This window comes from Gallus gallus, chromosome 5 (genome assembly GCF_016699485.2).
Source record: "Gallus gallus isolate bGalGal1 chromosome 5, bGalGal1.mat.broiler.GRCg7b, whole genome shotgun sequence".
In the NCBI taxonomy this organism is placed as follows: domain Eukaryota; kingdom Metazoa; phylum Chordata; class Aves; order Galliformes; family Phasianidae; genus Gallus; species Gallus gallus.
Genome location: NC_052536.1, coordinates 24115711 through 24137852, shown reverse-complemented (window position 1 = coordinate 24137852; position 22142 = coordinate 24115711). Strand labels below are relative to the sequence as shown.

The window sequence follows — 22142 nt, the reverse complement described above, 5'->3', positions numbered from 1 at the left end:
CTTCAACGTCATCTGCAATACCAAAGACAGCAAACAGCAACTTCATAAAAAGGAGGAGGTTCAGAAATCAATACTTTATCCACATAGCACATACACAGATTACAAAACAGGACAGTATGGGTGTATCTGGCTTCAAAAAGTGACTACACAACTTCATAGAGTAAGTATAAAGGTAGATATCAAGATTTATTAAATACAACATTCTCAGCTGTTCCTCAAGGACTATGTGAGCCATACACACTGTAGATTGGAAGAATGAATCAGAAAACTCTCATTACCTCCTTTTCTTCGTAGGTATTTGGAGCAAGGATACAAGGACATACAGACTTTCAGTGCAACGTAATACAGCTCTTCCTCAGCAAATATCACTAGCACATGTCCACACTTCCTCAATGTGAGATACTTGACAAGAAGACAAACAGAGTCCTTGCTCTCATTTTCAAAAGCCCATCAGTGACTGTGAAAGAACTATTCTGGAAGAAGTGAGCTCTGCCATCATATCCCTCTACTATCATATCATGTGACAACCATATCCCCAGACTCAACTGGAACACCTACCAGAACTGGGAACCTGAAGATCAATCTTTACATCGAAGTCATGTACTTTGAAAAGGTCTTCTGAGAGGTCACTGGCTGATTTAGAGTTCACATCTTTATCCTTCCCTTGACCCTGCAAGAAGCACATGTAAATATCCAACCCGTCTCCATACAAACAAAGGTGAGAGATAAGAATACCTTTTCCCTCACTTCATCACAAACATATCTAGTTTAGCTGTCACGTTGCTAAACAAAGTTAACTTTATTTTCCCATTGCAGAAAAAGCTGTTCTTTTTCTACAGTAATACTTTACATGATACTTATTTCTAGAAATGAAAAATGCCTATTTACTATTAGTCATAAGATTCTAGAGCAAAATGGGAAACTTGCCTTGCTCATGTCCTTTGGAGCATCTGGTAACACACCAGATCCATATTTTGCATTTAGCTGGGCAAGGATAGCAGCTTGGACAGCAGGATCTCGGGACTGCAGGGGGAAATAAAACACTGTATTTAAACTGGTGGCCATTTTGTTTAAGACAATGCTCACGCTCATTCATATAAAACCAAAGAGAATGTAGATCAGTTAGTCCAATCTTCAGGATTTCAAAGACAATTAAATTCATTCTCATATCTATGTAAGGCAGTAAACTAAAAATTATCCTTCAGAAAGGATATTTTTTCACAAAGTCCTTCTTTAAGATGACACTATCTTTTTCGTTGCTGTGATGTGCCCCTGTGACTAGCCTTAACACTATCCTCAGATGTACGTGCTTTTATCTTTCAGTTCTGGCTATAATACTGCACTAGAGAAGAAACTGTTACAAGACTCTTTTCTCTACATGATAATGGTTGTCTAGTATAATAACTTCACTCAACTATGATTCTTCCCTTCAATAAAGAATCAATTATTTAGCTCAATTTCCACAATAAAATCCCTTTTCTGCTTTGCTAATCTGGAGTCTGACAAGTGCCAACTTTACCTTAAAGGAGAGGAAAAAAAGTAATTTAAAAAATGGTACTGATACCAGAACTGCATGCTATTCCAGAACAGGCTTCAAGGTTTTATCACCTACAAGTAAGAGGTGATCCTCCAGCTTCATTATCCATCACTTATATAGCTATAGATGGCAGTAGCAGTTTTTGCCATTATCACAGAAGTCTGTGTTAAACTGCTTTATACAACACAGGCCCAAGATGTCTGGGGTCCCCTTTCACAAATCTTTAAAGATAATCTCAACTAATTAGAAGCAAAACTGGCACCTAAAGTAAATCACCTTACTAAAGCTAAGTAAATACATGTAGTAAGTATTTCTACACATAAGAATTCGCTAAAGAAATCCACAGTTGCTTCTCCATGTACATACCTACATAATTTACATCCTTTATGTTGGGGGGGACGGACAACATTTTTTTCCCCTTTTTGGGGATAGTAAGATTAGAATCTCAATTGTATCTCATCCTGGCACCCGGTGTGTAAATAGCAGATGGCACAGTTAGGCACAAATACAAGCAACATTTTCCTTCTTACTCCTCATTACATTGTTTTCTGTTTCTCTGCAAATTGCCCCCAGATGAACTTCAACATTATACTTACATTAGACACTATTGTGGGCTTGCACTGCCGCCTAGTAAAGGGGTCCATTTGTTGGTTTTTCATGCTGTGACTTTCAGCCTGAACAAAAAAGGCACAGCATTTTGCAGTTAGCTGCTTGCATCCTTGTAAATCTTCCCACAGAACCCCACCCATGCACACACACATCAGCTATACACAGTATCAAGGTCATAGAAAGAATAGTATTACAGACAAAGATTTTTCAAACACCCACTTTCCTATACTTCACAAGTCAAAAGTGCCCTTACTGAATACAACAGAAAACACCTGCACAACAACCCTTAGGGTAACTGAGGCTTTAGCATTTGTTAAGAAGCTTAACTTTTAAGAAAACTGTACTTTTAAGAAAAGTGTCACCACAGAGAATTCAATGCTATTTTGTTCTCTAAAGTCTCCTTTCTGAATTCTTTGCCTTATAAAATGTATTACGTTATTATTACAGCCTGACAGAATTGGTCAACAGCAAAGCAATATGCTTTAAAAAAAAAAAAAGTCATATCACTTGCCTATTTAAAAGTTTTATTAGATCATTTAAAAAAAAGAGCAACTTCATCATGCAATTATCTTGCTCTGCATCATTTCATCTCTATACACACAGAAGTATTAATTTGGCATTATTTACCACAAGAGCCTTCTCAGACTCAACAATATTCCACTCTCTATTTCGTTGGTTGATGTAACTGTAGAAAAAGGGAAAAAAAAAAAAGGGAAGGATAAAGATAAAAAAAATGACTGTCATTTGCCAACTCTTATACAATAAAAAGCCTATCAGCACTCTTGCATCTTCATATGACCATGAATTACTCTTATTGGAATGCAACTGCTACCACGGTTACATAAAGAGTTTCTATTTTTAACATTTTTAACTGAATGACAAATACAAGGAAGTGGAGGGAAGCAAATATTAGCAGAACCATTGCTATATAAGCCATACAACAAAGAAACAAAGCCTTACAGTTAAAACACTGCTGATTTAATTGATTTCACCACTCTAAAATAGCATCAACCAAACTACAAAAAGTGCCCAATATCTGTTTCTTACCTGATGGCAGAAATGTTTTTTGTTCGTTGACGATCCAGGGCCTCTGCTCTCTCCTCAAGTTCATTAAGCTGATCTTGAATCTGTTTGGCCTTATCTTGGTCCCCCAAGTCCTCAGCCATGGCCTTCAACCAAACAATAACTTATTATCCTTCCTTTTTTTATTTTTATTTTTTTAAACCACAGAACCAGTCAGAGAAATGAGGGATAGACCCAATAATCAGCCAGCAAACCTATTCCAGCTACAAATGTCCTAACCACATATAATAAGAACATAGCAGAGAGCTGAACTCCCCCTGCAGCTTAAAACAAAACTGGATTTCTCATTCTGAAAAATTCTGTGAACTAAAGACTACTTAGGAATGTCAGTCTCAGCACTAATAGGACCAGTCAGTTAGTTGATTTAAGTTATATGATTTAAGTTACACATTTGATTAAGTTTTAGTATTGCTATTTGCCAGCTCAGGAAACGACTGATTATTTCTGCAGTAGTGAGTTGCCACTTGTTTTACCAAGTTGGAGAGCAGAAGCAAGAAAAGCAGCTTATTGTGCCATCTGGTGATAACAAAAAGGAATTGCACCCCTCTGCACCATAAAACTAACAATTTACATATTCACACTTAGTAAAAAGTGATGACCAAACACTGCAGTTTATCAAAAGAATGTACAACTTATGATTAATGTGAACTCTTAGGTTTTACTCTGTATGAAACATGAATATCCTGAGAAAGGGCTGTACCAAACAAAACCAACATTTTATATCTTTGTCTTCCAAGATACTTAAGACCGTTTGCTTCCCTGTCTTCTCAGCACTGTTAAATCTACACATTTCAGGAAGTGTACACGTAAAAAGGTTCAGTGGCAAGAAAATCTTTCAGCGTTTTCTTTTCAACACAAATAACTGGCCACATCAAAGTAAAAACTGTTACCCTCAAGCAAAAGGGAATTTAACACTAGTTTTGAAAACAACTGTCAAGTGTTACTAAGGAGTAGCTTGCAAAAAATAAAAGAAACTATTTTCTAAAACAAAACAGCTTGAGAACTTCAAGGGACACAGAGTGAGACAGCTAGAATTTTTGACAGTTGCCTTCAGTGAAAGAATGCAATAGATTAAGCTGGGTTATTTAAGTATTCTCAACTCAGTAATGAATCTTAAGATCCACTTCTTAGCTGCATACTTAAAAGTTGAGCTTTCAGCGGACTACTGCCGAAACCCAGAGGAGCTCCAGTTCTTCAAAATCAAAGACTGTACTAAGCTTGCAGGTATCATCTCATATCTCACCTTCTCCTTTAACAGCTGAGTTTTCTTCATAGCATAATTTGGAGGGGCTTTTCTGAACCTTTCCTTCTCTTTCACAATCTGTAAAACCAGAAGAAACAGCAAAGATATGCAGGTTGAAGTGGACATTGCATACACTTGTACTCTAGAAGCAACAGATCAGTATCACCTAAGAAACGCACCTACTGACGCAATATTTCACTCATGCTCTTTATCTGCTGCATTTTTTATTTTGTGACTTGGTAGTGAGTTACAGCTCCATTACCCTCACTTAATGACCTACAGAAATCTGATGCTTATCACATTTGGTCAGCATGAAGCAAATATTAGGCTGTAGAAACTGTAATAAAGGCATCTATCATTATGCTGTTAGCTTTTTATAACTTGAGAATTATGTTGCCATGCTTTGATTAGGAGTCCAAAGCTCTACGACACAAGTTGAAGAGGAGGTAACAAAGAAGATGAAGTAAAGCAGAACTGAGAACCGAACAGCTGGATCACCAAGTTACTCTTCTATCCAGTCATGAAATCGCATTTTCTTCTTAGGAAGGTGATACCATGATCATTTTGTTTTGTAAAGGCTAACCTGCTACTCCACTTTTAAGTACTGCCATAGCCTCACAAGAGCATGCTGTTTACCTCCTCAATATCCTGATCATTAAACTTGTAGTTGAGAGCTTCTTTGATGGACACTTCCTTCTTGTTTATCTCATCTAATGTGGGTAGCTGCATCCCAGCAGAAAACATCTAAATGAAATAAAGAGTTTAGTTTTCACTTAGAATAGCAGCTGTAGAAGGCTGCTGAGAAGAAGTTAAAGTCTGGCAAACTTACCGCTTCCTTCCACTTCATAAACTCACTTTCAGTAAATTCCTGATTTGAGACAAACTCCAAACGAAACACACGCTGATCACTGCCATGCCTGCAAGAAGAAAGATGTAAAATCCCTTTCTGAAGGTACAGATCTGTAATCTTTTACCAATAGGTAATAAACTGACTCATGAAAACCCAAAACAGACATTTAAGGCTACTCTTTTGGCTCACATACTATTTATTTTAACTTCAGTAAAATCAGCCACAGTTCAGGAGCTTCAGTCAGCTACTAATACCAACTAACAGTGCAAAGGAATACTTGATGATGTCTGTAGGGAACAGCAGTATTCTCAGCAGAAAAGGGAAACAGACTTATCTCATACCCAAACTTTAAATACCCTATTTGGTGACCCATGGCATGAACTTTGGAAACAGAAAGCTCTTTCACATTTGGACCAGTAGAAGTAATCTGTAAGTAGTACTACTGAACGGTACTGAAGGTAGAAGCCAACCACAGTTTAATTTCTCATTCACTGGTTAGTCAAGAGCCAGTAAACCTTAAATATTACACCTGCTACTAACCACCACTAGTGAAATTAGTTGCCATAATGTACGTTTCAATCAAAACACAGAGTTCTCTCCTGAAGTAGCATAAGAAGCTACTGTGTATCACAGTGGATGCAGATAAGACCTGTTTTTTTTTTCCCGTTGTTACTCCATATTTTCACCCACGTCTATTCACACACTTTCCCATTCCTTCCAAATGATGAATTTCATCTTGACCTATCTCACCAGGATGTTTTATAATGTAACTGTTAACCTTCACCATGTGATTCTTAAAGAGCTGTAAAGACAAGCGAGAATTCTAGAATTATATTCAACTTCTTTCCTCCAAACTACTATTTGTGATGTAACACATACACCAGACCTCATCACGCATGCCTTTCATACAGACTTCTCAACACCTGATTATAGCAATTGTGGAAAAAAAAAAAATACAGAAAAGCTCTCATCTCCAAACCACACAGGGAACATTACGTGACATAAGAACAACTTTCATTCATGAACTGATGAGGGTTATTTTGGTATCTTACCGCAACTGCAGTCCTTTATTTGTCCGGGTACCACCAAGTTGGTAAACTTTTGCAGTCTCTACCACACCAGTTATTTCAGCAACCTGTACACAAAAGAAATGACAGAATGGATGCAAATGCGTGTGTGTGCGTGTTCCTATAACATATTTGGCATATTTAAGTCTTTTCACTAGATATGAAAAACCTTAGTCTAATTAATAATTCTAACCAGAGCGAAGCAAGCAGGACTCTTCAGCAGCCATTATCAGGTACTGAATTTCTTGCACCACGCATCACCTTCAAATTGGCAAGAAGGATTTTTTGGTTGTTGTTATCTTCTTAGTCTACCTCCTAGCCAAATGATGCACACCTTCCTATTTCCCTTACATTAAACTAAACTAGGGTTAATTGAATTCCCCAAATGACACCATAACTGTTCACATACTAAACACAGCCCCCTCTGGGACCATTTTAATGCAATTTTAGACAATATTACAACATCCTGTGGTTGTAGTTACTGCAATGAAGTAGAAATACAGAACTGTGTTCTAAATTATCTTCTCTTCTAAAGCACACTGATGTACTAGAAACACTTTGTAACGTGAGAACAGAGACCATGCAGTAACTGGGGAACATTTCCAGAACAAGGAGCGAGTCTTACTCATCCTTACTCTGTCAAAGCAGAGTGTCCTGAACTCTGAGGTTTGTTACACAAGTGAAGAGACAAAACAGCATGAAACAAAGCTAGAACAGGCTTCATTAGTGCTCCCTCCCTCATGTAATATATATACACATACCACACACATACACTATATACATACACATACATGTGTGGAGGTGTGTGTATGTGTATGTATCATGTCATCAGTCAGCTTGATTTAAAGGCCAGTAACTGTTTCCACGTCTTCACCTTTCTGAACGCACACCTTATTTATCTTAAAAGTAGTTTTCTCCATTTCTTTGGCAGCAACTACATTTTCTGGCTAGAAAATATCTTTTTACATTAATCACCTTAAACAATCGTAGATACCTCAGAAGTACTAAGCTGTAGATATTGTATTACAGCACTATAAAAAGAGCTAAAACCCTCGGAACTAAACTCACCCGATAAACAGGTTTGCTATTGTGATTTCCAATGCCAATACGGACAAAGCAACCAGTGACTGTCTTGGCAAAGAAAGGCATATGACACCAGCGCTCCAGCTTGTGCCGCGATAACCGTACTCGGTTCAGTTCTTCGGGCAAAGACACTGGCTGAGATTTAGGAGGAATTTCTTCTTTCCTGAAGTGGGAAAGGTGAGAAGGAAAATGGACAAAAAAAGAGATGATTAATCATCAGAGCAGAATGCAGTAGAAGTTCTAAATATTTAAATTACTAGTAAAAAAAAAAAAGAAGATTAATATACTAGTTGACTGTAGATATGTCAATTTAACATTCACAAGAAAGGTGTAATGCAAAATCCTACTGACTAGGGATGTTATTCATTACCTTTGCTACCACAAAGAAGAAAGACTTGTGCACCCAGCCAGCACATCTCTCTCCCTGGCTAATATGCAAAGGTTCTGCAGCAGCTGAACTGTAAGACTAAAATCTAAACAGTGTAAATGGTGATTAAGATGACACACTAGACACATTCATCTGTCCCCAAATAATCCTCTAAAACAGTACATATCTACATTATGTGATTATCTGTGTTTTTCAACACACACAATAATCGTAGCCCTGTGTTTACTACTTACTCTTCCTCTTCATCCGAGGATGAGGATCTGGATGAGCGATCACTTTTCTCACTAGACTTATCATCCTCCTCCTCCTCTTCATCATCAGAGTATACTTCACTAGTCTTTAATGGCTGTTTTTTTGCAAGCAATTCAGCTGGACGAGGGAGAAGAGAGAACAAGGAATAGCGAGCTGTGATTTATTTATTTTTTTAAATTAAGCTTATTTTTTGTACTGAAATCTCATTGTTAAAAAAAACACCAAAAAACAGCATAACCAGACAGCTGTTATCTTCATATCAGATATAAGTACCACATGGTTATATCTACTAGTAAACGAAACACTCCATTGTATATATTCAAACTGAGAAATCAAAGTAATTTAATTGCCACCTTAGATGTCCACTGTAGTTATCTTCAGCTTCCCAACTTGACTGCATATAGCCAAGATATAGAAGATAAGCATAATAACTGGATATACAAGTTAAAACTATCACAATCAGACAATTTATTCTTATTTTGCATGGAAGAAAAAAAAAAAGTCTCACATTTGGAGTGAGCCACAATTAAAACCCACCAGAAAAACAAAGAAGTAATGCATTAAAAGTCCATGGCAAGAAGAATCTAAGCAAATGAACACAAGATAGCACAAGTACAATAAATATGGTTTGGACGGTTCAAAGATCAAGTAATAGACTCTAAGTGATGAATTCAAGTACATGAATTAGACATTACTTAGTAAGTGGCAATCAGTAAAATATCAGGGAAGCTTGCTCTGTTTTCAGATCATTCCTTATGGGGAACAGAAATATAAAGAGTCAAAAGGTATCAAATAATTTTCTAGGTGATTATACCGGTCAAAAACCAAGGAAGATGCAGACAGATCATTCATCGGAAGTGTAGGACTGTTGTATTAATTAGAAACAGGCAGAAACACCCTCAGAAAGCTGTGATAATGTCACACACAAAAAAAACCCCACAGAACACCAAAGCCTTCATACCTGTTCTGTTCTTCCTTTTCTCTCTTTCTGCCTTTAGTTCCTCCATTGCCTGAGATTTCTTGTCTAATTTCTCATCCCGCTTTGATCGTCGCTCTTTGTTATGTGACGTGACCTAAAAACACGCACAGAAAGTCCCTCAACACTGGGGAGCAATTCATAAACTGAAACAAAAACAATGGTTTGCAGACCAACAACTCTTCAAATGGAAAATATTAACAAATTCAATTTTAAAATAATCAGTTTCTTTTTTTTTCTATAAGTTCGTTCTTTCATAGTCTAGGGAAGGGTACATTTATAAAAATAAAGGATTTCTGTACTTCGTATCAAGAATGATCAACACATTTATTCTTCTACATTTCTGCCATCAATCTTAAGCTCCACTTTAAAGGATAAAAAAAGACTAGAGAAATAAAACGGAGCCAATTCTGCAACTAATAAGTCATGAAGAAAATAAAGGGATAAACATTAGCCTCAAAGACCACTTTTGCAAGGCCGAAACAGCTGCTTTCTTTCAGCAGCAAGGAGATCTGTTAAAAATACTGAAATCAGATATAAAGTTAAGCGTAAAGTCTACAATAGGAATACAAATCCAAAACGTTAGAAGTTTTCTAATTCTTACCAATGGTTCTAACTAGAATTCTAAGTAACATTAGAATGCATTTTCTGTAACAAGCAGTCGTTTAAAGTAAGTCGAAGTCATTTCTGGAAGGCTACGCTTTTACGTACATGTATGTATGCATGCATGAGCACACTCGACATACTATATCTACATACATGCTATACATGGACTATATATATATAAATTATATAATATAAAATTATATGTATATGATAATTATAATATATATAATGTACACTCATATGCAAGTACATATGTGGAGTTGAGAGGGGCAGGGAATATGAGAATCAGCCAACTTAACGTGGGCTTGAGGGAAAATTCATCTCAGCCAACTTGATGTAGGTGTTAAACATCTATTTCACTACAAAAATAATGTAGGCTGAATTGCCCCCTCTGAATACATCCTTCTGTACTACACAGAGGAGGCAAGCAACTACGGGAGTAAACAAACAACTAGTTCACAGATGGCAAGTTAAGCAAGACTAATTTCTTCACATTCTGGGAAGCTAACTGCCCAGACTTAGAAATTAAAGGCAAGCTCTCAACCTAACAATTCAGCCATTTGAAACTATAATTCAGTTACGCAAGCTTCACTCACACACAAAAAAAAATGGCATTGCCCCCTCTTCCTCCTGGAGACAGAAAAAAGAATACAGAAATACTTGCGCTTCTCTTAGAATTCAAGCTATTCCTTCGCACGTAACTTAAAAAGCTGAGTAGTTTCTGGCTCTCTCAAACTTCCACTTGTAAAAAGGCAGCATATGAGAATTCCAGACTGAATGACAGGTCTTGTCACAGGAACTCTAGATGTAGCCACAACTCATTCTTTATTTTGCATTTTTCACTGAAAGGAGTTATCAGTGCACCCCTCAGCAGGCCAAAGATGTCAATCTCTTTCTAAATGAACCTGAAAGGCTAAAGATAGCTCGAGCATAGAAATGAACCAAATCCTGACCTGCTTACCGTGCTGTTTGACATTTTTAAGGGAAAAATGTCAGAGGCAGGGAGAAACAGCATCCCATCTCCTGTTGCCAAGGAAAAAAAGAGTCTGTTACTAAGATAAGTTGCATTTCCTACCTGGGATTCTTGGATCTGTGTGAGTTTTTTCTTTTCCTGCTCTTCCTCTTGCTTTTTCTTTTTCTCTTTCTTTTCTTTCTTTTTTGCCGTTTTCAGTTTTTTCTTGATTTCAAATCTATTAGATATTTGAAAGAAAGACTGCATGAAAGAATGCTCCCTTCTCAAGTGAGCGAAGTACCATTACATTGCTATCTCTGTTTAAGTGGTCAGTAAACCTCAAGAAACACTTGCACTACTTGGCCTAAGACAGTTAACCCCTTAACTCTGCCCCACAACAGTGGTGGGTCTTGTCCCATTCCCATCCTCTCTCTTCCCCAAGAAAAATAAGATAAGGAGAAGCTGAGCACAATAAAGTTCAGGCTTACAGAAGATGAGAGCTAACCTAAAGGGGTGGGGAGACCATATACTAATAGTTTCCCCCCCAGGAAACCCATCCTTACTTCAGCTTAATCTTTGCCAGAATAGTGACCATTGCATGCTGCCTTCAACTGTAAAAATAAATTGGCTTTTACATGTAATTTGAACCTAAACAGCAAAAAACTTGGTTCTTTTACAAACAAAACACAACACACAGGACATAGGCACTGTGTCACATGCCATGTCTGCTGTAATCTCCAAAGATTTAGCAAAAGATACATACAGACAACATTTTGAACGATTCAACTTACCAGAAGTTAAATAACTATCCCTCCCACAACCACCTCTTACCTCTACCTGCCAACCCCTTGCACAGAACAGGACAAACTTGTTTAAGATTATATCAGGAACTGGAGCTTAAATTCTTTAGCTAGTTTGTATCAAGTATTTTCATGTGATTACTTTAAAAGAAAAATACCCAGTTACAAAAAAACCCATGAATGAAATCCAGAAAAGTGGTGGCCTTCTACCTGACCTAAGCCTAATCTTTCCCCCATGTTGATCTCTTTGAGGAGAGCAGCAGACAAGAAAAGACACGGAACGTAATATTAGGAAGCACATTCAGACAGTGCTCTAGTTATGCCTTGGATACATAGAGAGCTGATTGTACTGATTTGATTCACACGATAGTGTCCGTCCTCCAGAGGAATTTCTCAGCAAGTGATAGAAAAGTCACTGAAGAGAGAAAAGTCACTGCATATGGGGAAAACACACCCCATACGCACCAAATCTTTTGTTACATACATGGAGAAAACAAGTGAACAACCTACAAGGAAGCAGCCTGTCAGTAAAGCATTACAGCAACGAATAAAACCACAACAGCTAAGGCATAAATCCACAAATGAACCCTGGAAAATGACATGTCCAAAACCACTCACCTTTATTTCAACACCCCTCCCTTCTACTAAGCCCCCAACAAGCTTTACACCCACAAAGACAACCTGTAACGGTGCTCTGTGCTTCACTATTGCTTTTTGAAAAAACTGATGAAGCTCTAAGGAACTTTATACTTTGTCATTTTCCAGAGCAGCAGCATAGCCAATACAGGAAAGACATATGAGGATGTAATCCTAATGGCTGTCAACTACTGCTTAAAGAAGTGCAGACGGATAACCACACACATTCAGCAGCTATGAAACTTGCAGAAACCAACCTTTTTCAAGAACATGCAGAATTTCTGCCATATGCTTTAAACTAGCTTTAAGGACAATTCACACAAAAATCTATCACGAAACTTAATCTGCTTTAGAGTGCTAAATGCCTAGACCTCAGTCATGAGAGCGCAGTTAACACAGTTTCCACACAGAAAAGTCCAAATTAAGAATACAGAAAAAATATCTGTAAAGGAAGATCAAGCATTCTGCTGGAGAATATTAATCCTAAAACACCAAGGACTTTGATCTCAGTTTCCTATACAGTGGTATCTACGAAAATCAACAGAGGGAATAACAATTTTATGTGAACACACACAAAGGTTCTTTGCTTACAGTTTGACACTATGCAAGAGTCAGACTTAATCACTTGCAATCTGCTGGACTGTCTAGCTGTTTACCCCCTTTTTCTGCTTTATTTCCTCTTCTCATTTTTTTGAATTATTATTATTATTCAGTGTTTTAAACAAACATGAGTAGGTAACCTGCAAGTCACAGAAACGGCAACTTCAGTTGCATAACGTTGACTTCATATAAATGAGAAAATAAACATTTCACACAATATGAAATATGTAGGATATGTTATACATCACTGTTTGTGTAGGATTTAATTTCAACAGTTTAACTGAACAGCGCACTGCAGAGGATTTCACTCAGCGCTGTTTACCCAACAGCCTGTATAAACATGCTATCAAATATCAACAGCCTAAATTTACCTTCTCTTTAGCACTTCTCTCTTCTCTATCCGATTAAACAGCTCCTGTTCTCTTTCCTTTTCTGTCATTTGCTCCAGTCGAGCCCGGTCTTCTTCATCTCCCATAAGGTCTTCTCCGTAGCCATCGTGGAATTCCTCATCTTCAGATGAAGAATCTGAATCTGAGCTAGATGAGGAGCTGTTGCTTTCTGAGTCAGACACTTCTCCTAAAACAAAATCACAAGGCAGTAAAATTCAACTGGGGCAAAGCCCAATCACTTCAGTGTACTGTGTTAGCAGAGGACATATATATGAAAAGTATGCATATAATAAAAACAAAACCCACTAAATACTTTAGTATAGGAAGATGCACATACTGCAAAAAATGATGAAGCGAGTAGTACTGTGTATGAAAAGATGTGCTGTAGGTAAAAATTCTTTTCAGAACAAGAAAATCTTAGGAGCCCTTTTGAGTAGTGTTTGGGTCTTAAGAATAGATTTCTATGCCTACATGCTTACTATGCTTATGTTACTTAGAAGTTTCTTGGACATCCATAACACTTGTGTGTGTTCACACCTCAAACACCACTATGAACCACCATCAATATTCCTTATTATAGCAAATGAAGTAACCAAAAGTTGTCATTTGAAGACTGCAACAGTAGGCACTGCTATATCACAAGATGGAATTAAAGCTACCTTTGTAACTGTCAATGCTGCAATGCAAGCTCCATTACAGTAAGAAGTACCCTCCCAGTTACACCTGGACTTAGGGAACAGCTGAATCCTCAGTGATGTTGGGTAACGCTACCTTTGAATTTGATCCAATGCTGTGATTATCTCACCTAATCAATCACATTACACCAAAATCAAAAAGCAAAGAGATACTAGAATTCTTTATTCCACTGTCAGTCAATCCCCAGTATTTCTGAAAATATCCAGCTTTGCAACCTTACTCAGTGACAAGCCTTGGTTTGTATGCACTTATAGGAACAGGTTCAGTCACTTCATGCTTTGGACTGTCTCCACTGTGCTTAACATACCTAGAGCTGTAAGTTTCTTCAAATGCTTTCTTAACTTTGATTTTTAGTTATAACTAACCACCTGCAAACCTTCACAGGCATGATAAAAACAGGGAAGAACACAAGAAGTCTGCCCAGTGTAGACACATATTCAATAGTCATGTTTAAAAAAAAAAAACAAAACACCTGACAAAGTTGAAGGATTAAAATCATGACTAAATTTAAATGTGCAAAAGATCTGATTCAGGGCAAGCACATAAGATAAGCTCCTGCTTGCATTACAGAGTCACGGAATTGTTGAGTTGGAAGGGACCTCTAGAGATCATTGAATCCAACCCTGTGATAAAGCAGGCTCCCTACAGCAGTTGCACAGGTAGATGTCCAGACAGGTCTTGAATATCTCCAAAGAAGCAGACTCCGCAACCTCTCTGGGCAGCCTATTCCAGTGCTCCGTCACTCTTACAGTAAAGAAGTTCCTCCTTAATTATTTAATGTTACATCCATTTTCTTTGTTGTCACAATAATTCCGTCAAGGTGAAATACACCAGTTGGAATAAAAATAAATGCTACCCAAACTACAGACATAAGGAAGAAGGGTGCTTTCCAGGAGAAAGTCAAGTAATTACATCATACTTTCTTCAACTAAGGCAATATTGAGTGGTGCATTTTTAATGGAATGCCTACAGCAGTGCTATGTTTAATTACATTAAAAATACATGCTTGGAGCCACAGTAAGTTTAAGTCATTCAGTCTGCCAGTAACAGAAAAAAGCGCTCTCAAGTAGTCTTTAACATCACCACTGAGCTTTACTTTACAGTATGCCCAAATACTTGGCAGTCTGCTGTAAGTACATGCTGTATGGAGATGGACAGGTATTATCTTACCCTCTTCAGGTGCTGAGCTCTCAGCTGAGCTGTCTTTGTCTGAGCTGCCTGAAGAGGCAGCTTTGTTCATCTGTTTCTTCATGGCTCCTTTCTTCTCTGCCTTACCCGCCTTTCCCTTTTTTTTGTTTTTAGAACCTCCAACAGTCCACTGCAAGGAAAAAAAAAACAAGAAAGGGATCATAATGCAGGAACATCACTTCTCCATTCTCCATCCCTCAGCAAACACTGGAGGGAAAATGATTGGGAAAAAGTCCAGTGTCTGACAGCAACAAATCAATCATACAAAGGGTGGGTGGGAAGAGGGAAAAAAAATCTCAGTAGATAACTCAGTAAATGAAAGCATTTTATGGTAGCTTTTTTCTTTCACTTATTAAAGAAAAAAAGTTATCATTTCAATCTAACAGTTGATAGAACAATCCTTTAAAATAGGATGAAGACTTCAGAATTCAGTCTCATATACACTGGGGAAAAACTACTGTAGATAGATGCTTAAGAAAACAATTTAAATAACAGGTGTCTGACTGTATTTGTAAAGGTTATCATCAGCTCACTACTATTAAACAGAAGCAGCAACAGATGCATCTCCAAAACTAGTTTGTTCAAGAACGAATTTTAGATTTCACGAAGGAACACTGATTATCAGGCTTTCATAGAAATCTCAGTTTTGCCAGGAGTTCACAGTACCTGTGTATTTTTACGCCAACAAACCAACAGCATTCTCATTCTTAGACAGCAGTGCCACCTTCTGCACCTTACATATAGTGCACAAGTCAGAATCACACCAGAATCACGGAAGAAAAAAATGCCTAGGCTTAATTTTAACTTTGTCTTAGCACCATATCTTCAATTGAGGCTGCAGTTTCCAAGTTTGGGACCTATGCCACCACATGCACATGAGCATTAACTTTAAACACTAGACTCTTAGGAGAAGAGACAGTATTTACCTTACAGTGTGACTTCTTACAACATTTTTTCCCTGGTCCCAACCACACAGGTAATGCCAGAAGGCAACAGAATTGACAAGGACGGTCTGTAGAAGATTTTAAGGCTTTGCAATGTTTTGCAGCACACTACATCATCTCGAATTTCTCTAGATTCTCTCTTCAGGAATAAAATAGTTTGTTTCTAAATAAATATATTTAGAATGTTATCTTCTTCATACCCGCATATTACCCTCACCGTTCATGCACATTAACAGCTCAAGCATGCCATCTATTCCCTCTCAAAAAGGAAGCAAGCCATGACAAAAGCAAGCATTGTTTTGCATAACTGAGATGTTATATTGAAGATTATTATAGATTTTTCAACTAAACTATATATATTCATTTATAAGTATATTTACATATATTTACTTTTAATCTTTGGTGCACACACATTTCAGGCTTCTTCATCAAATCTGACTTCCACTTCCACATCTTTAGAGTATTTTGAAGACGAAGATTCTCCAAATGGAATTCAACCAAGTAGTCGGAAGCTACTACCTCATCTATCAATAGCCTTAAAATTCCCTTCCTTTTGATTAAAGTCACAACCGGCCTTGTACCTTCCACGTTAGCATTCACTTCAACATCACCTTTAAGTGTCAGCGGTGCATTCAAATTTATCTGTCAAAGGTCAGGCAGAAATTGTCTTTTCTGATATGTAACAACAGCTACCTAGCGGTGAGCCTTGGATTGCAATCCATGCCTCAATCTGTTTTGCATCACAGGACACGTGAGAAGCAGCAGAGGAAGCATCTAATTTTATATCAGCCTGAGCTCGTGTTTATGACTTTACTTGCTCCCATACTGGAGCTCTACTTGCTCAGCGTCACAGTGCTGCTGCCTAGCTTTACCAGTATTGCCACTAATTATCCTGGTCATGCACGCCCAAGAAAAGGAAATTAAAAAAACACTACTGGAAAGCCATGAAATGCTTGGCAACTTGCAGCCCAAACTCAAGTCTCCAGCCCCTTCCTCCTATTCTAGCACACCTGTAAGAGATCAGAAAGGCAAACACGTGTTCACAGCTAGCATTAAGTAAAGACACACATCCAGTTACAGTCACCAGAATTTGTTCACTCTGCTTCCCTTCCCTCCATCTCAGACATAGAACCATTGCTTCCAAAAATCTGTCCTTCATGGCAGCTCCTCGTTTCCCTTTTCCTCACTCAAAGAAGGCAGCACCGGTCAACACTTCCCATGCAATACCCACAGCTATAAAGCCTCCTCTGAGCAGCCCCTGCCTCCTTGGCCACCATCTGGAACCCTCCAAGGTTCCAGATGCAGCAAGTTAATAAACCCATGCAGAAGTGTGCTGTAACACTGTTTTCTGCTCATTTTTTAGTACTATTAGAACCATAAAGTTCTATTGTTCGTCACAGGAAGTTGCCAAAAAATATTTCTATTTTCCCTCCTGCTTTAAAGGTTCACAGTGCTATCGGCTTACATATTTCCCCAAGAAGTCCAAGTGAAGATACAGTAACCAGAATGGAGTGCCAACAAAGAAAGTGTTGCTAAAGCCAGCCAGATTTAGAAGTCAACTTCTAAAAAAAGCATCCACGCAAAATGATTGAAGAAAATCATTTATAGTTCAGGAAACCTGGAACATATTTTGAGCGAGGCAACGAAGAGATCAAGAGGAGAAAAAAAGAAAAGCAAGCTCTAACAGTACAGAATGAAGTCAAATTCTTACCAATCCTACTCAGATAGCCATTATTGTATTCACACAGTACCCAAACTATTAGCCATTCAGTTTTTCTTTTTGCAAGTAGGTATTCTTCCTGCTTTCTACATCAAATCAGGCAGAGCTGTAAAACTAAGTTTACCAGCTCATCCTTGCCATATCCTCCCCTTCTGAACAAGTCTTTTTTTTTTCTTCACAAACAAAAGGCAAACTTGAAAGCAGAACAGGACCCTCACCAACATGTTCTTTTTCTAGCCCAGATGAACTTACATGCCACGACAACACAACATCTTAAGTGCTCAAATACCAGGACTGCTTCAAAAGTATTGCTGCCTATTTTACGATGCTGGCTCACAACATCAGAGACAGACCTTGGAGGTACGGCAGTAGAGGTCAATATTCCACTGTTTTGTTGCTGTGTGACAGATGGCAGCAGAGGGGCAGTCTGACAAAGTGGCATCTGAAGCAAAGGTGTGTCACTGAATTCCTCCATGTGGAAAAAATGGCACTGACATTCATGGATGCTTGCTGAACACTTATGGAAACCAAAGAGTGGCGAGCGCAGTGAGGCGGTGAGTGGTGTGTTTCAGTGCTGGTGACAGTGGCTTGCCTCCACTGCTACAGATTTTTTGAGCTACAGTGTGGCAGGCAGGCTCACAGGCATTGCTGTATGACACTTCGTAAGCTGGGCTAGCATCATTCACCTCCATTAATGCCACTGACAAAAAAAAAAGGCAGTCCTCCACACAGGACAAACTGCAGTTGTAGACTGAAGACAACAGCAGGCAGCACAGACATTAATATCCAGCAGGATTTATAGTCTTTGGTGTTTTTGAAGACGATGATGGTCTCTACCACCACCCTTACAACAAAACAGTGAACAGAAATCCCTTACTACTTCTCCTGTCCTTTAGGGTCTGCACCCATCATTCAGAGAGCCTCAAACACCTATACAGTGACTACAGTCTAGCAATTAGAAAACTTAAGGGGTCATTTTAGGCCAAGAGGAGACTTGAAGTATCGACACCAAAACGGAAAGGAGAGAAGCAGGCAAAGGAAACTAAGGAAAAAGAATACATTTAGTAAGTTTAATTTCAGTGTAAGCGGCAAGTTAACATTTGCTCTGGAGTTATTTCTAGAAGTCACTGTACTGAAACACACTGAGATCTGCAGAGACAACACAGAGATGGCAGATACCAGATGTTCTTAGGAAGCACTGAACTCCACACCTCAGAGCTCTTGCAGACTCTCACGCTCTGAAATCTGTGCCCCTGTAGGTTATTCTCATGCTAGCCTGCAATTTAAGGTTACTTGCCAACCAAACTTTTTATCCACTTTGTTCCCAGCTGGTTCACATTACTTCTTCGTGCATGTTAGCCTCCATACAATTAGCCTGCACAACTCAGGCTGACACATATCTGGGGTGTGTGCTTCCACGCTAGCAACGGCCACCTTTACCTTCCTTAAGGATAGCTCTACTATTCTTTGTTAACAGCTGAAGGAAACTGTCTCCACAGAAACCCAAACTAGAAAGCATACAGCTATGTAGAGGCAGATTAAAGCCCACTGTTTAAAATTCTGTAAGTTTGAAGAAGTACGGCAAAGGCCCCACAGGAGTGGAAGACACATTCAGTCTAACAGGCATAGTCAAGCAGCGTCACGAAGTAAAAGCACACAGGGAAGACATTTAACGCAGTAATCTCTATAAACCCACAAGATACTCCCAAAATAGAAGGAACGCATACAGTTTTCTGCTTATCTGTGGTTTACCAAAGCTCTTGAACTTTAAACACAGTAAGGAGATTTAAACTTTCAAGCCCTTTCCTAGTAACAGCAGCACAAACCCTTCCAAGCAGACTGCCATTCAGAATTGACTTACTGTCTGCATGAACTCTGCTTTACCTTTTCCTCTGTTCCACAGCCCTTAGCATGGCTGAAGATTTTGCCACCTCCTACCAAATCTGCCTATAAAGGCCAAAAAACAAATCCTCAGTGAATTCCAGTCTGGTAACAGACATTCACGATCTAACTTTTCATGCCCCGAAGTATTTTCTATTATCACCCTACAGCTGCTAAAAGGCACAAGCAAACCCTTCAACACATTAGGATGAGTGTAAAAAGGGTGCCATCTTATACAAGCATTGTTAACAAACCCCTCAGGAGCATTGCTGCTTTCCGTCTAAACTAAACTGATGTTAGTGAAGCTGTTCCAGAAGTCATCCAAGCACAGCAGAAAGAATTATCCGTGAGCGACAACGCCGGGATAAAAGGAAGAGCAAAAACCTAGAGTGAACCTAGCACAGCACCATCTACACATCTTCAATCCACAACGAGGCCAACACATACTTTTAGTGCAGTAGCCCCAGCAGCAACTGGCTGGTAGCAAACATATAGCGAGTTAATGACAGTCTGGGATGGTGAGCTTGTGAATGGCCATGGCCACATGTTGCTCCACAGATAAAGAAACTGCCCTTACACCCATGTCTAGCCTAATGCATCTCTTCGATAAGGTGGTGGCACTTTTTAGCACAAAGTTTTGTGGACATAGCTGTTCATCTGTAGTCTAAACAGCAGTTCAGTCAACTCAGCCACATATATTTGGCGGACCCACCAGAATACAACTCAGTGCATCTCTCCTACTTCATCATTTATAGCTCACCCTCAGGCTCTTGGCTAGGTAATCTGATTAAGACAACATAGGTCCTTAAGAAATTAGAGAACCCGGCATTTGCACGCCACAGACATCCAATGAGGCTGAGAGTTTTCACAGAAGTGCACTCTCACTGAAACATATAACACATAGGTGATAAAGATCTCATAAAATCACCTGGGCACCACTGTACACACTGTTTGATTTGCACAAGCTCTTGTATACAATCTGCACAATCCCTTAATTGCAAAAATGCACCATCTTTCTCTGCCCTATGTTCCCTAAATTTTCTTCCCTATGGAAAAGTAGAATGTGGCATTAAGCCTCCAAAGCAGAGATTTAAGCACCTTTCCTGTATATATGCAATATACCAACTATCCTGGAACATTTAAGGCTAGCCAGGAGCTACAAAGGATGTAGGCTTAAGCACATTTATCCACAGCAACAATTTCCATGCTGCTGCCTCCAAGTCCTCATCTTCCACGAAGTTGAGCAAAATGGTTTCAGCTTTTAGACCCCTCCTCCTAACCCCCAAGCCTGAGCAAACTCCACAGCAACCAAAAGAGCACTAAGCAAAACCAAGGTTGTTCAAGCAGGAACATTAAGTAGTTAAGCCCAGGGATGCACAGAACAGTGACTGGCTAAAGCAGAACTTTCGTAACCTGGCCCATCTCACCCTGCTACAAGAAGCAGTTCAGAATGCATATTTCAGGCACAGGAATAGAAGCAAGTGTCCTAATTACCTCTTCTCTAAACCTTTTCCTCCTGCTGCATGGAAGTCAGAAAGAACAGTATTGGGAAGAAATGTTAGGTAGATTTGAAAGTTCCAGTTGCACAAGCTGCAAGAGAGATACTACAGCATCTGTAAGGTCTGTGCGTATGAAAAAAGACAGACTTGACTTCAAAAACATTTGTTTTCCTCGCAAATTCAGGAAGGAATGTACTGCTGTACTCCACATTTAACGGAAAGGCAGACCTTACACGTAGTTACACTAAAAAAAAAATTGAATAATAGTATTTATTCCATCAGTTTTCAGAGATAAACATGAGGCAGAAGACTTTATAATCAAGGTGCTCTCCAAACCTGCTTACATTTCCAGGCAAACTGATCTCCCAGCAGCACGGGATAAATCAGCTGTGTGCCATCAGTTCAGAACACTCAAAGCAACAGGTTGAGTGGTAGCTCAATAAGATGGCTAATAAGGCTAATGTCTAGTCCATTCACAATTTTCTCATTCCTTATCTGACAGTAATAATAACAGCAACCAATTTGCTGTGTGCTTTTTTTTTTTTAAATAAATGCTTGAAACAGAGTCCCAACCATACTTAATAAAAAAAAAAAAGCCCAGCAAGAATCTACACCACTAAACACACTAGAGTGTGTGCAGTCTTAACATGTATTGGAATAAATTCCAGAATCCCAAATGCTTAACAGTTAATAGTTCATCACTGATTGATCCTGCAAGTTGTGACAGTGAATAATCCCTCCCATACTATCGAAAGGGGGGAAGCAGAACAGTTCCTTCCTTCATTTCTAAGAACAGACGTAATAAGAGACCTGCCATAGTACAGAAAGCTTGCAAAGATGTCTGTAACCCTTCAAGAAAATGCCCTTATTTATTTAAATAACTGAGTGACCCATTTGTCAGATCCTCTGCTTTAATAAATCAATTTTCACTTGCATATGAAAGCAGGGGCTTTTAGTCAGCTCTAGAATGTAGTACCGGATAATAAAAACACACGTAGCAGACCTGTCTGTAGCACTGCTATAAAAGAATTAGTCAAAACCCTAAACCAAAGTAATTCTAAACTCTTATCTGTCTTCCTTTCTTCAGAAAGGCCAACAAAACCAGACCCTGTTGCACATTCAAATGGTCACAGTATTTCACAG

The 22142-nt window shown here is 38.7% G+C and overlaps 1 protein-coding gene across 17 annotated transcripts in view; it reads right to left on the bottom strand.

Moving 5' to 3' along the window:
- RTF1 (RTF1 homolog, Paf1/RNA polymerase II complex component) overlaps window positions 1-22142 on the bottom strand; it is a 110417-nt gene that overhangs the window by 85042 nt on the left and 3233 nt on the right. For all 17 annotated transcript variants that reach the window (XM_040701153.2, XM_040701155.2, XM_040701164.2 and 14 more), the window contains exons 3-17: window positions 14938-15085; window positions 13054-13258; window positions 10770-10884; window positions 9074-9185; window positions 8094-8229; window positions 7458-7635; window positions 6375-6457; window positions 5302-5389; window positions 5109-5216; window positions 4473-4550; window positions 3194-3315; window positions 2774-2831; window positions 2134-2211; window positions 928-1023; window positions 559-670 (exon numbers count right to left, since the gene is read on the bottom strand). In XM_040701153.2, the coding sequence (XP_040557087.1) occupies window positions 559-670; window positions 928-1023; window positions 2134-2211; window positions 2774-2831; window positions 3194-3315; window positions 4473-4550; window positions 5109-5216; window positions 5302-5389; window positions 6375-6457; window positions 7458-7635; window positions 8094-8229; window positions 9074-9185; window positions 10770-10884; window positions 13054-13258; window positions 14938-15085 (1717 nt within the window). The remainder of the gene's footprint in view (window positions 1-558; window positions 671-927; window positions 1024-2133; window positions 2212-2773; window positions 2832-3193; window positions 3316-4472; window positions 4551-5108; window positions 5217-5301; window positions 5390-6374; window positions 6458-7457; window positions 7636-8093; window positions 8230-9073; window positions 9186-10769; window positions 10885-13053; window positions 13259-14937; window positions 15086-22142) is intronic.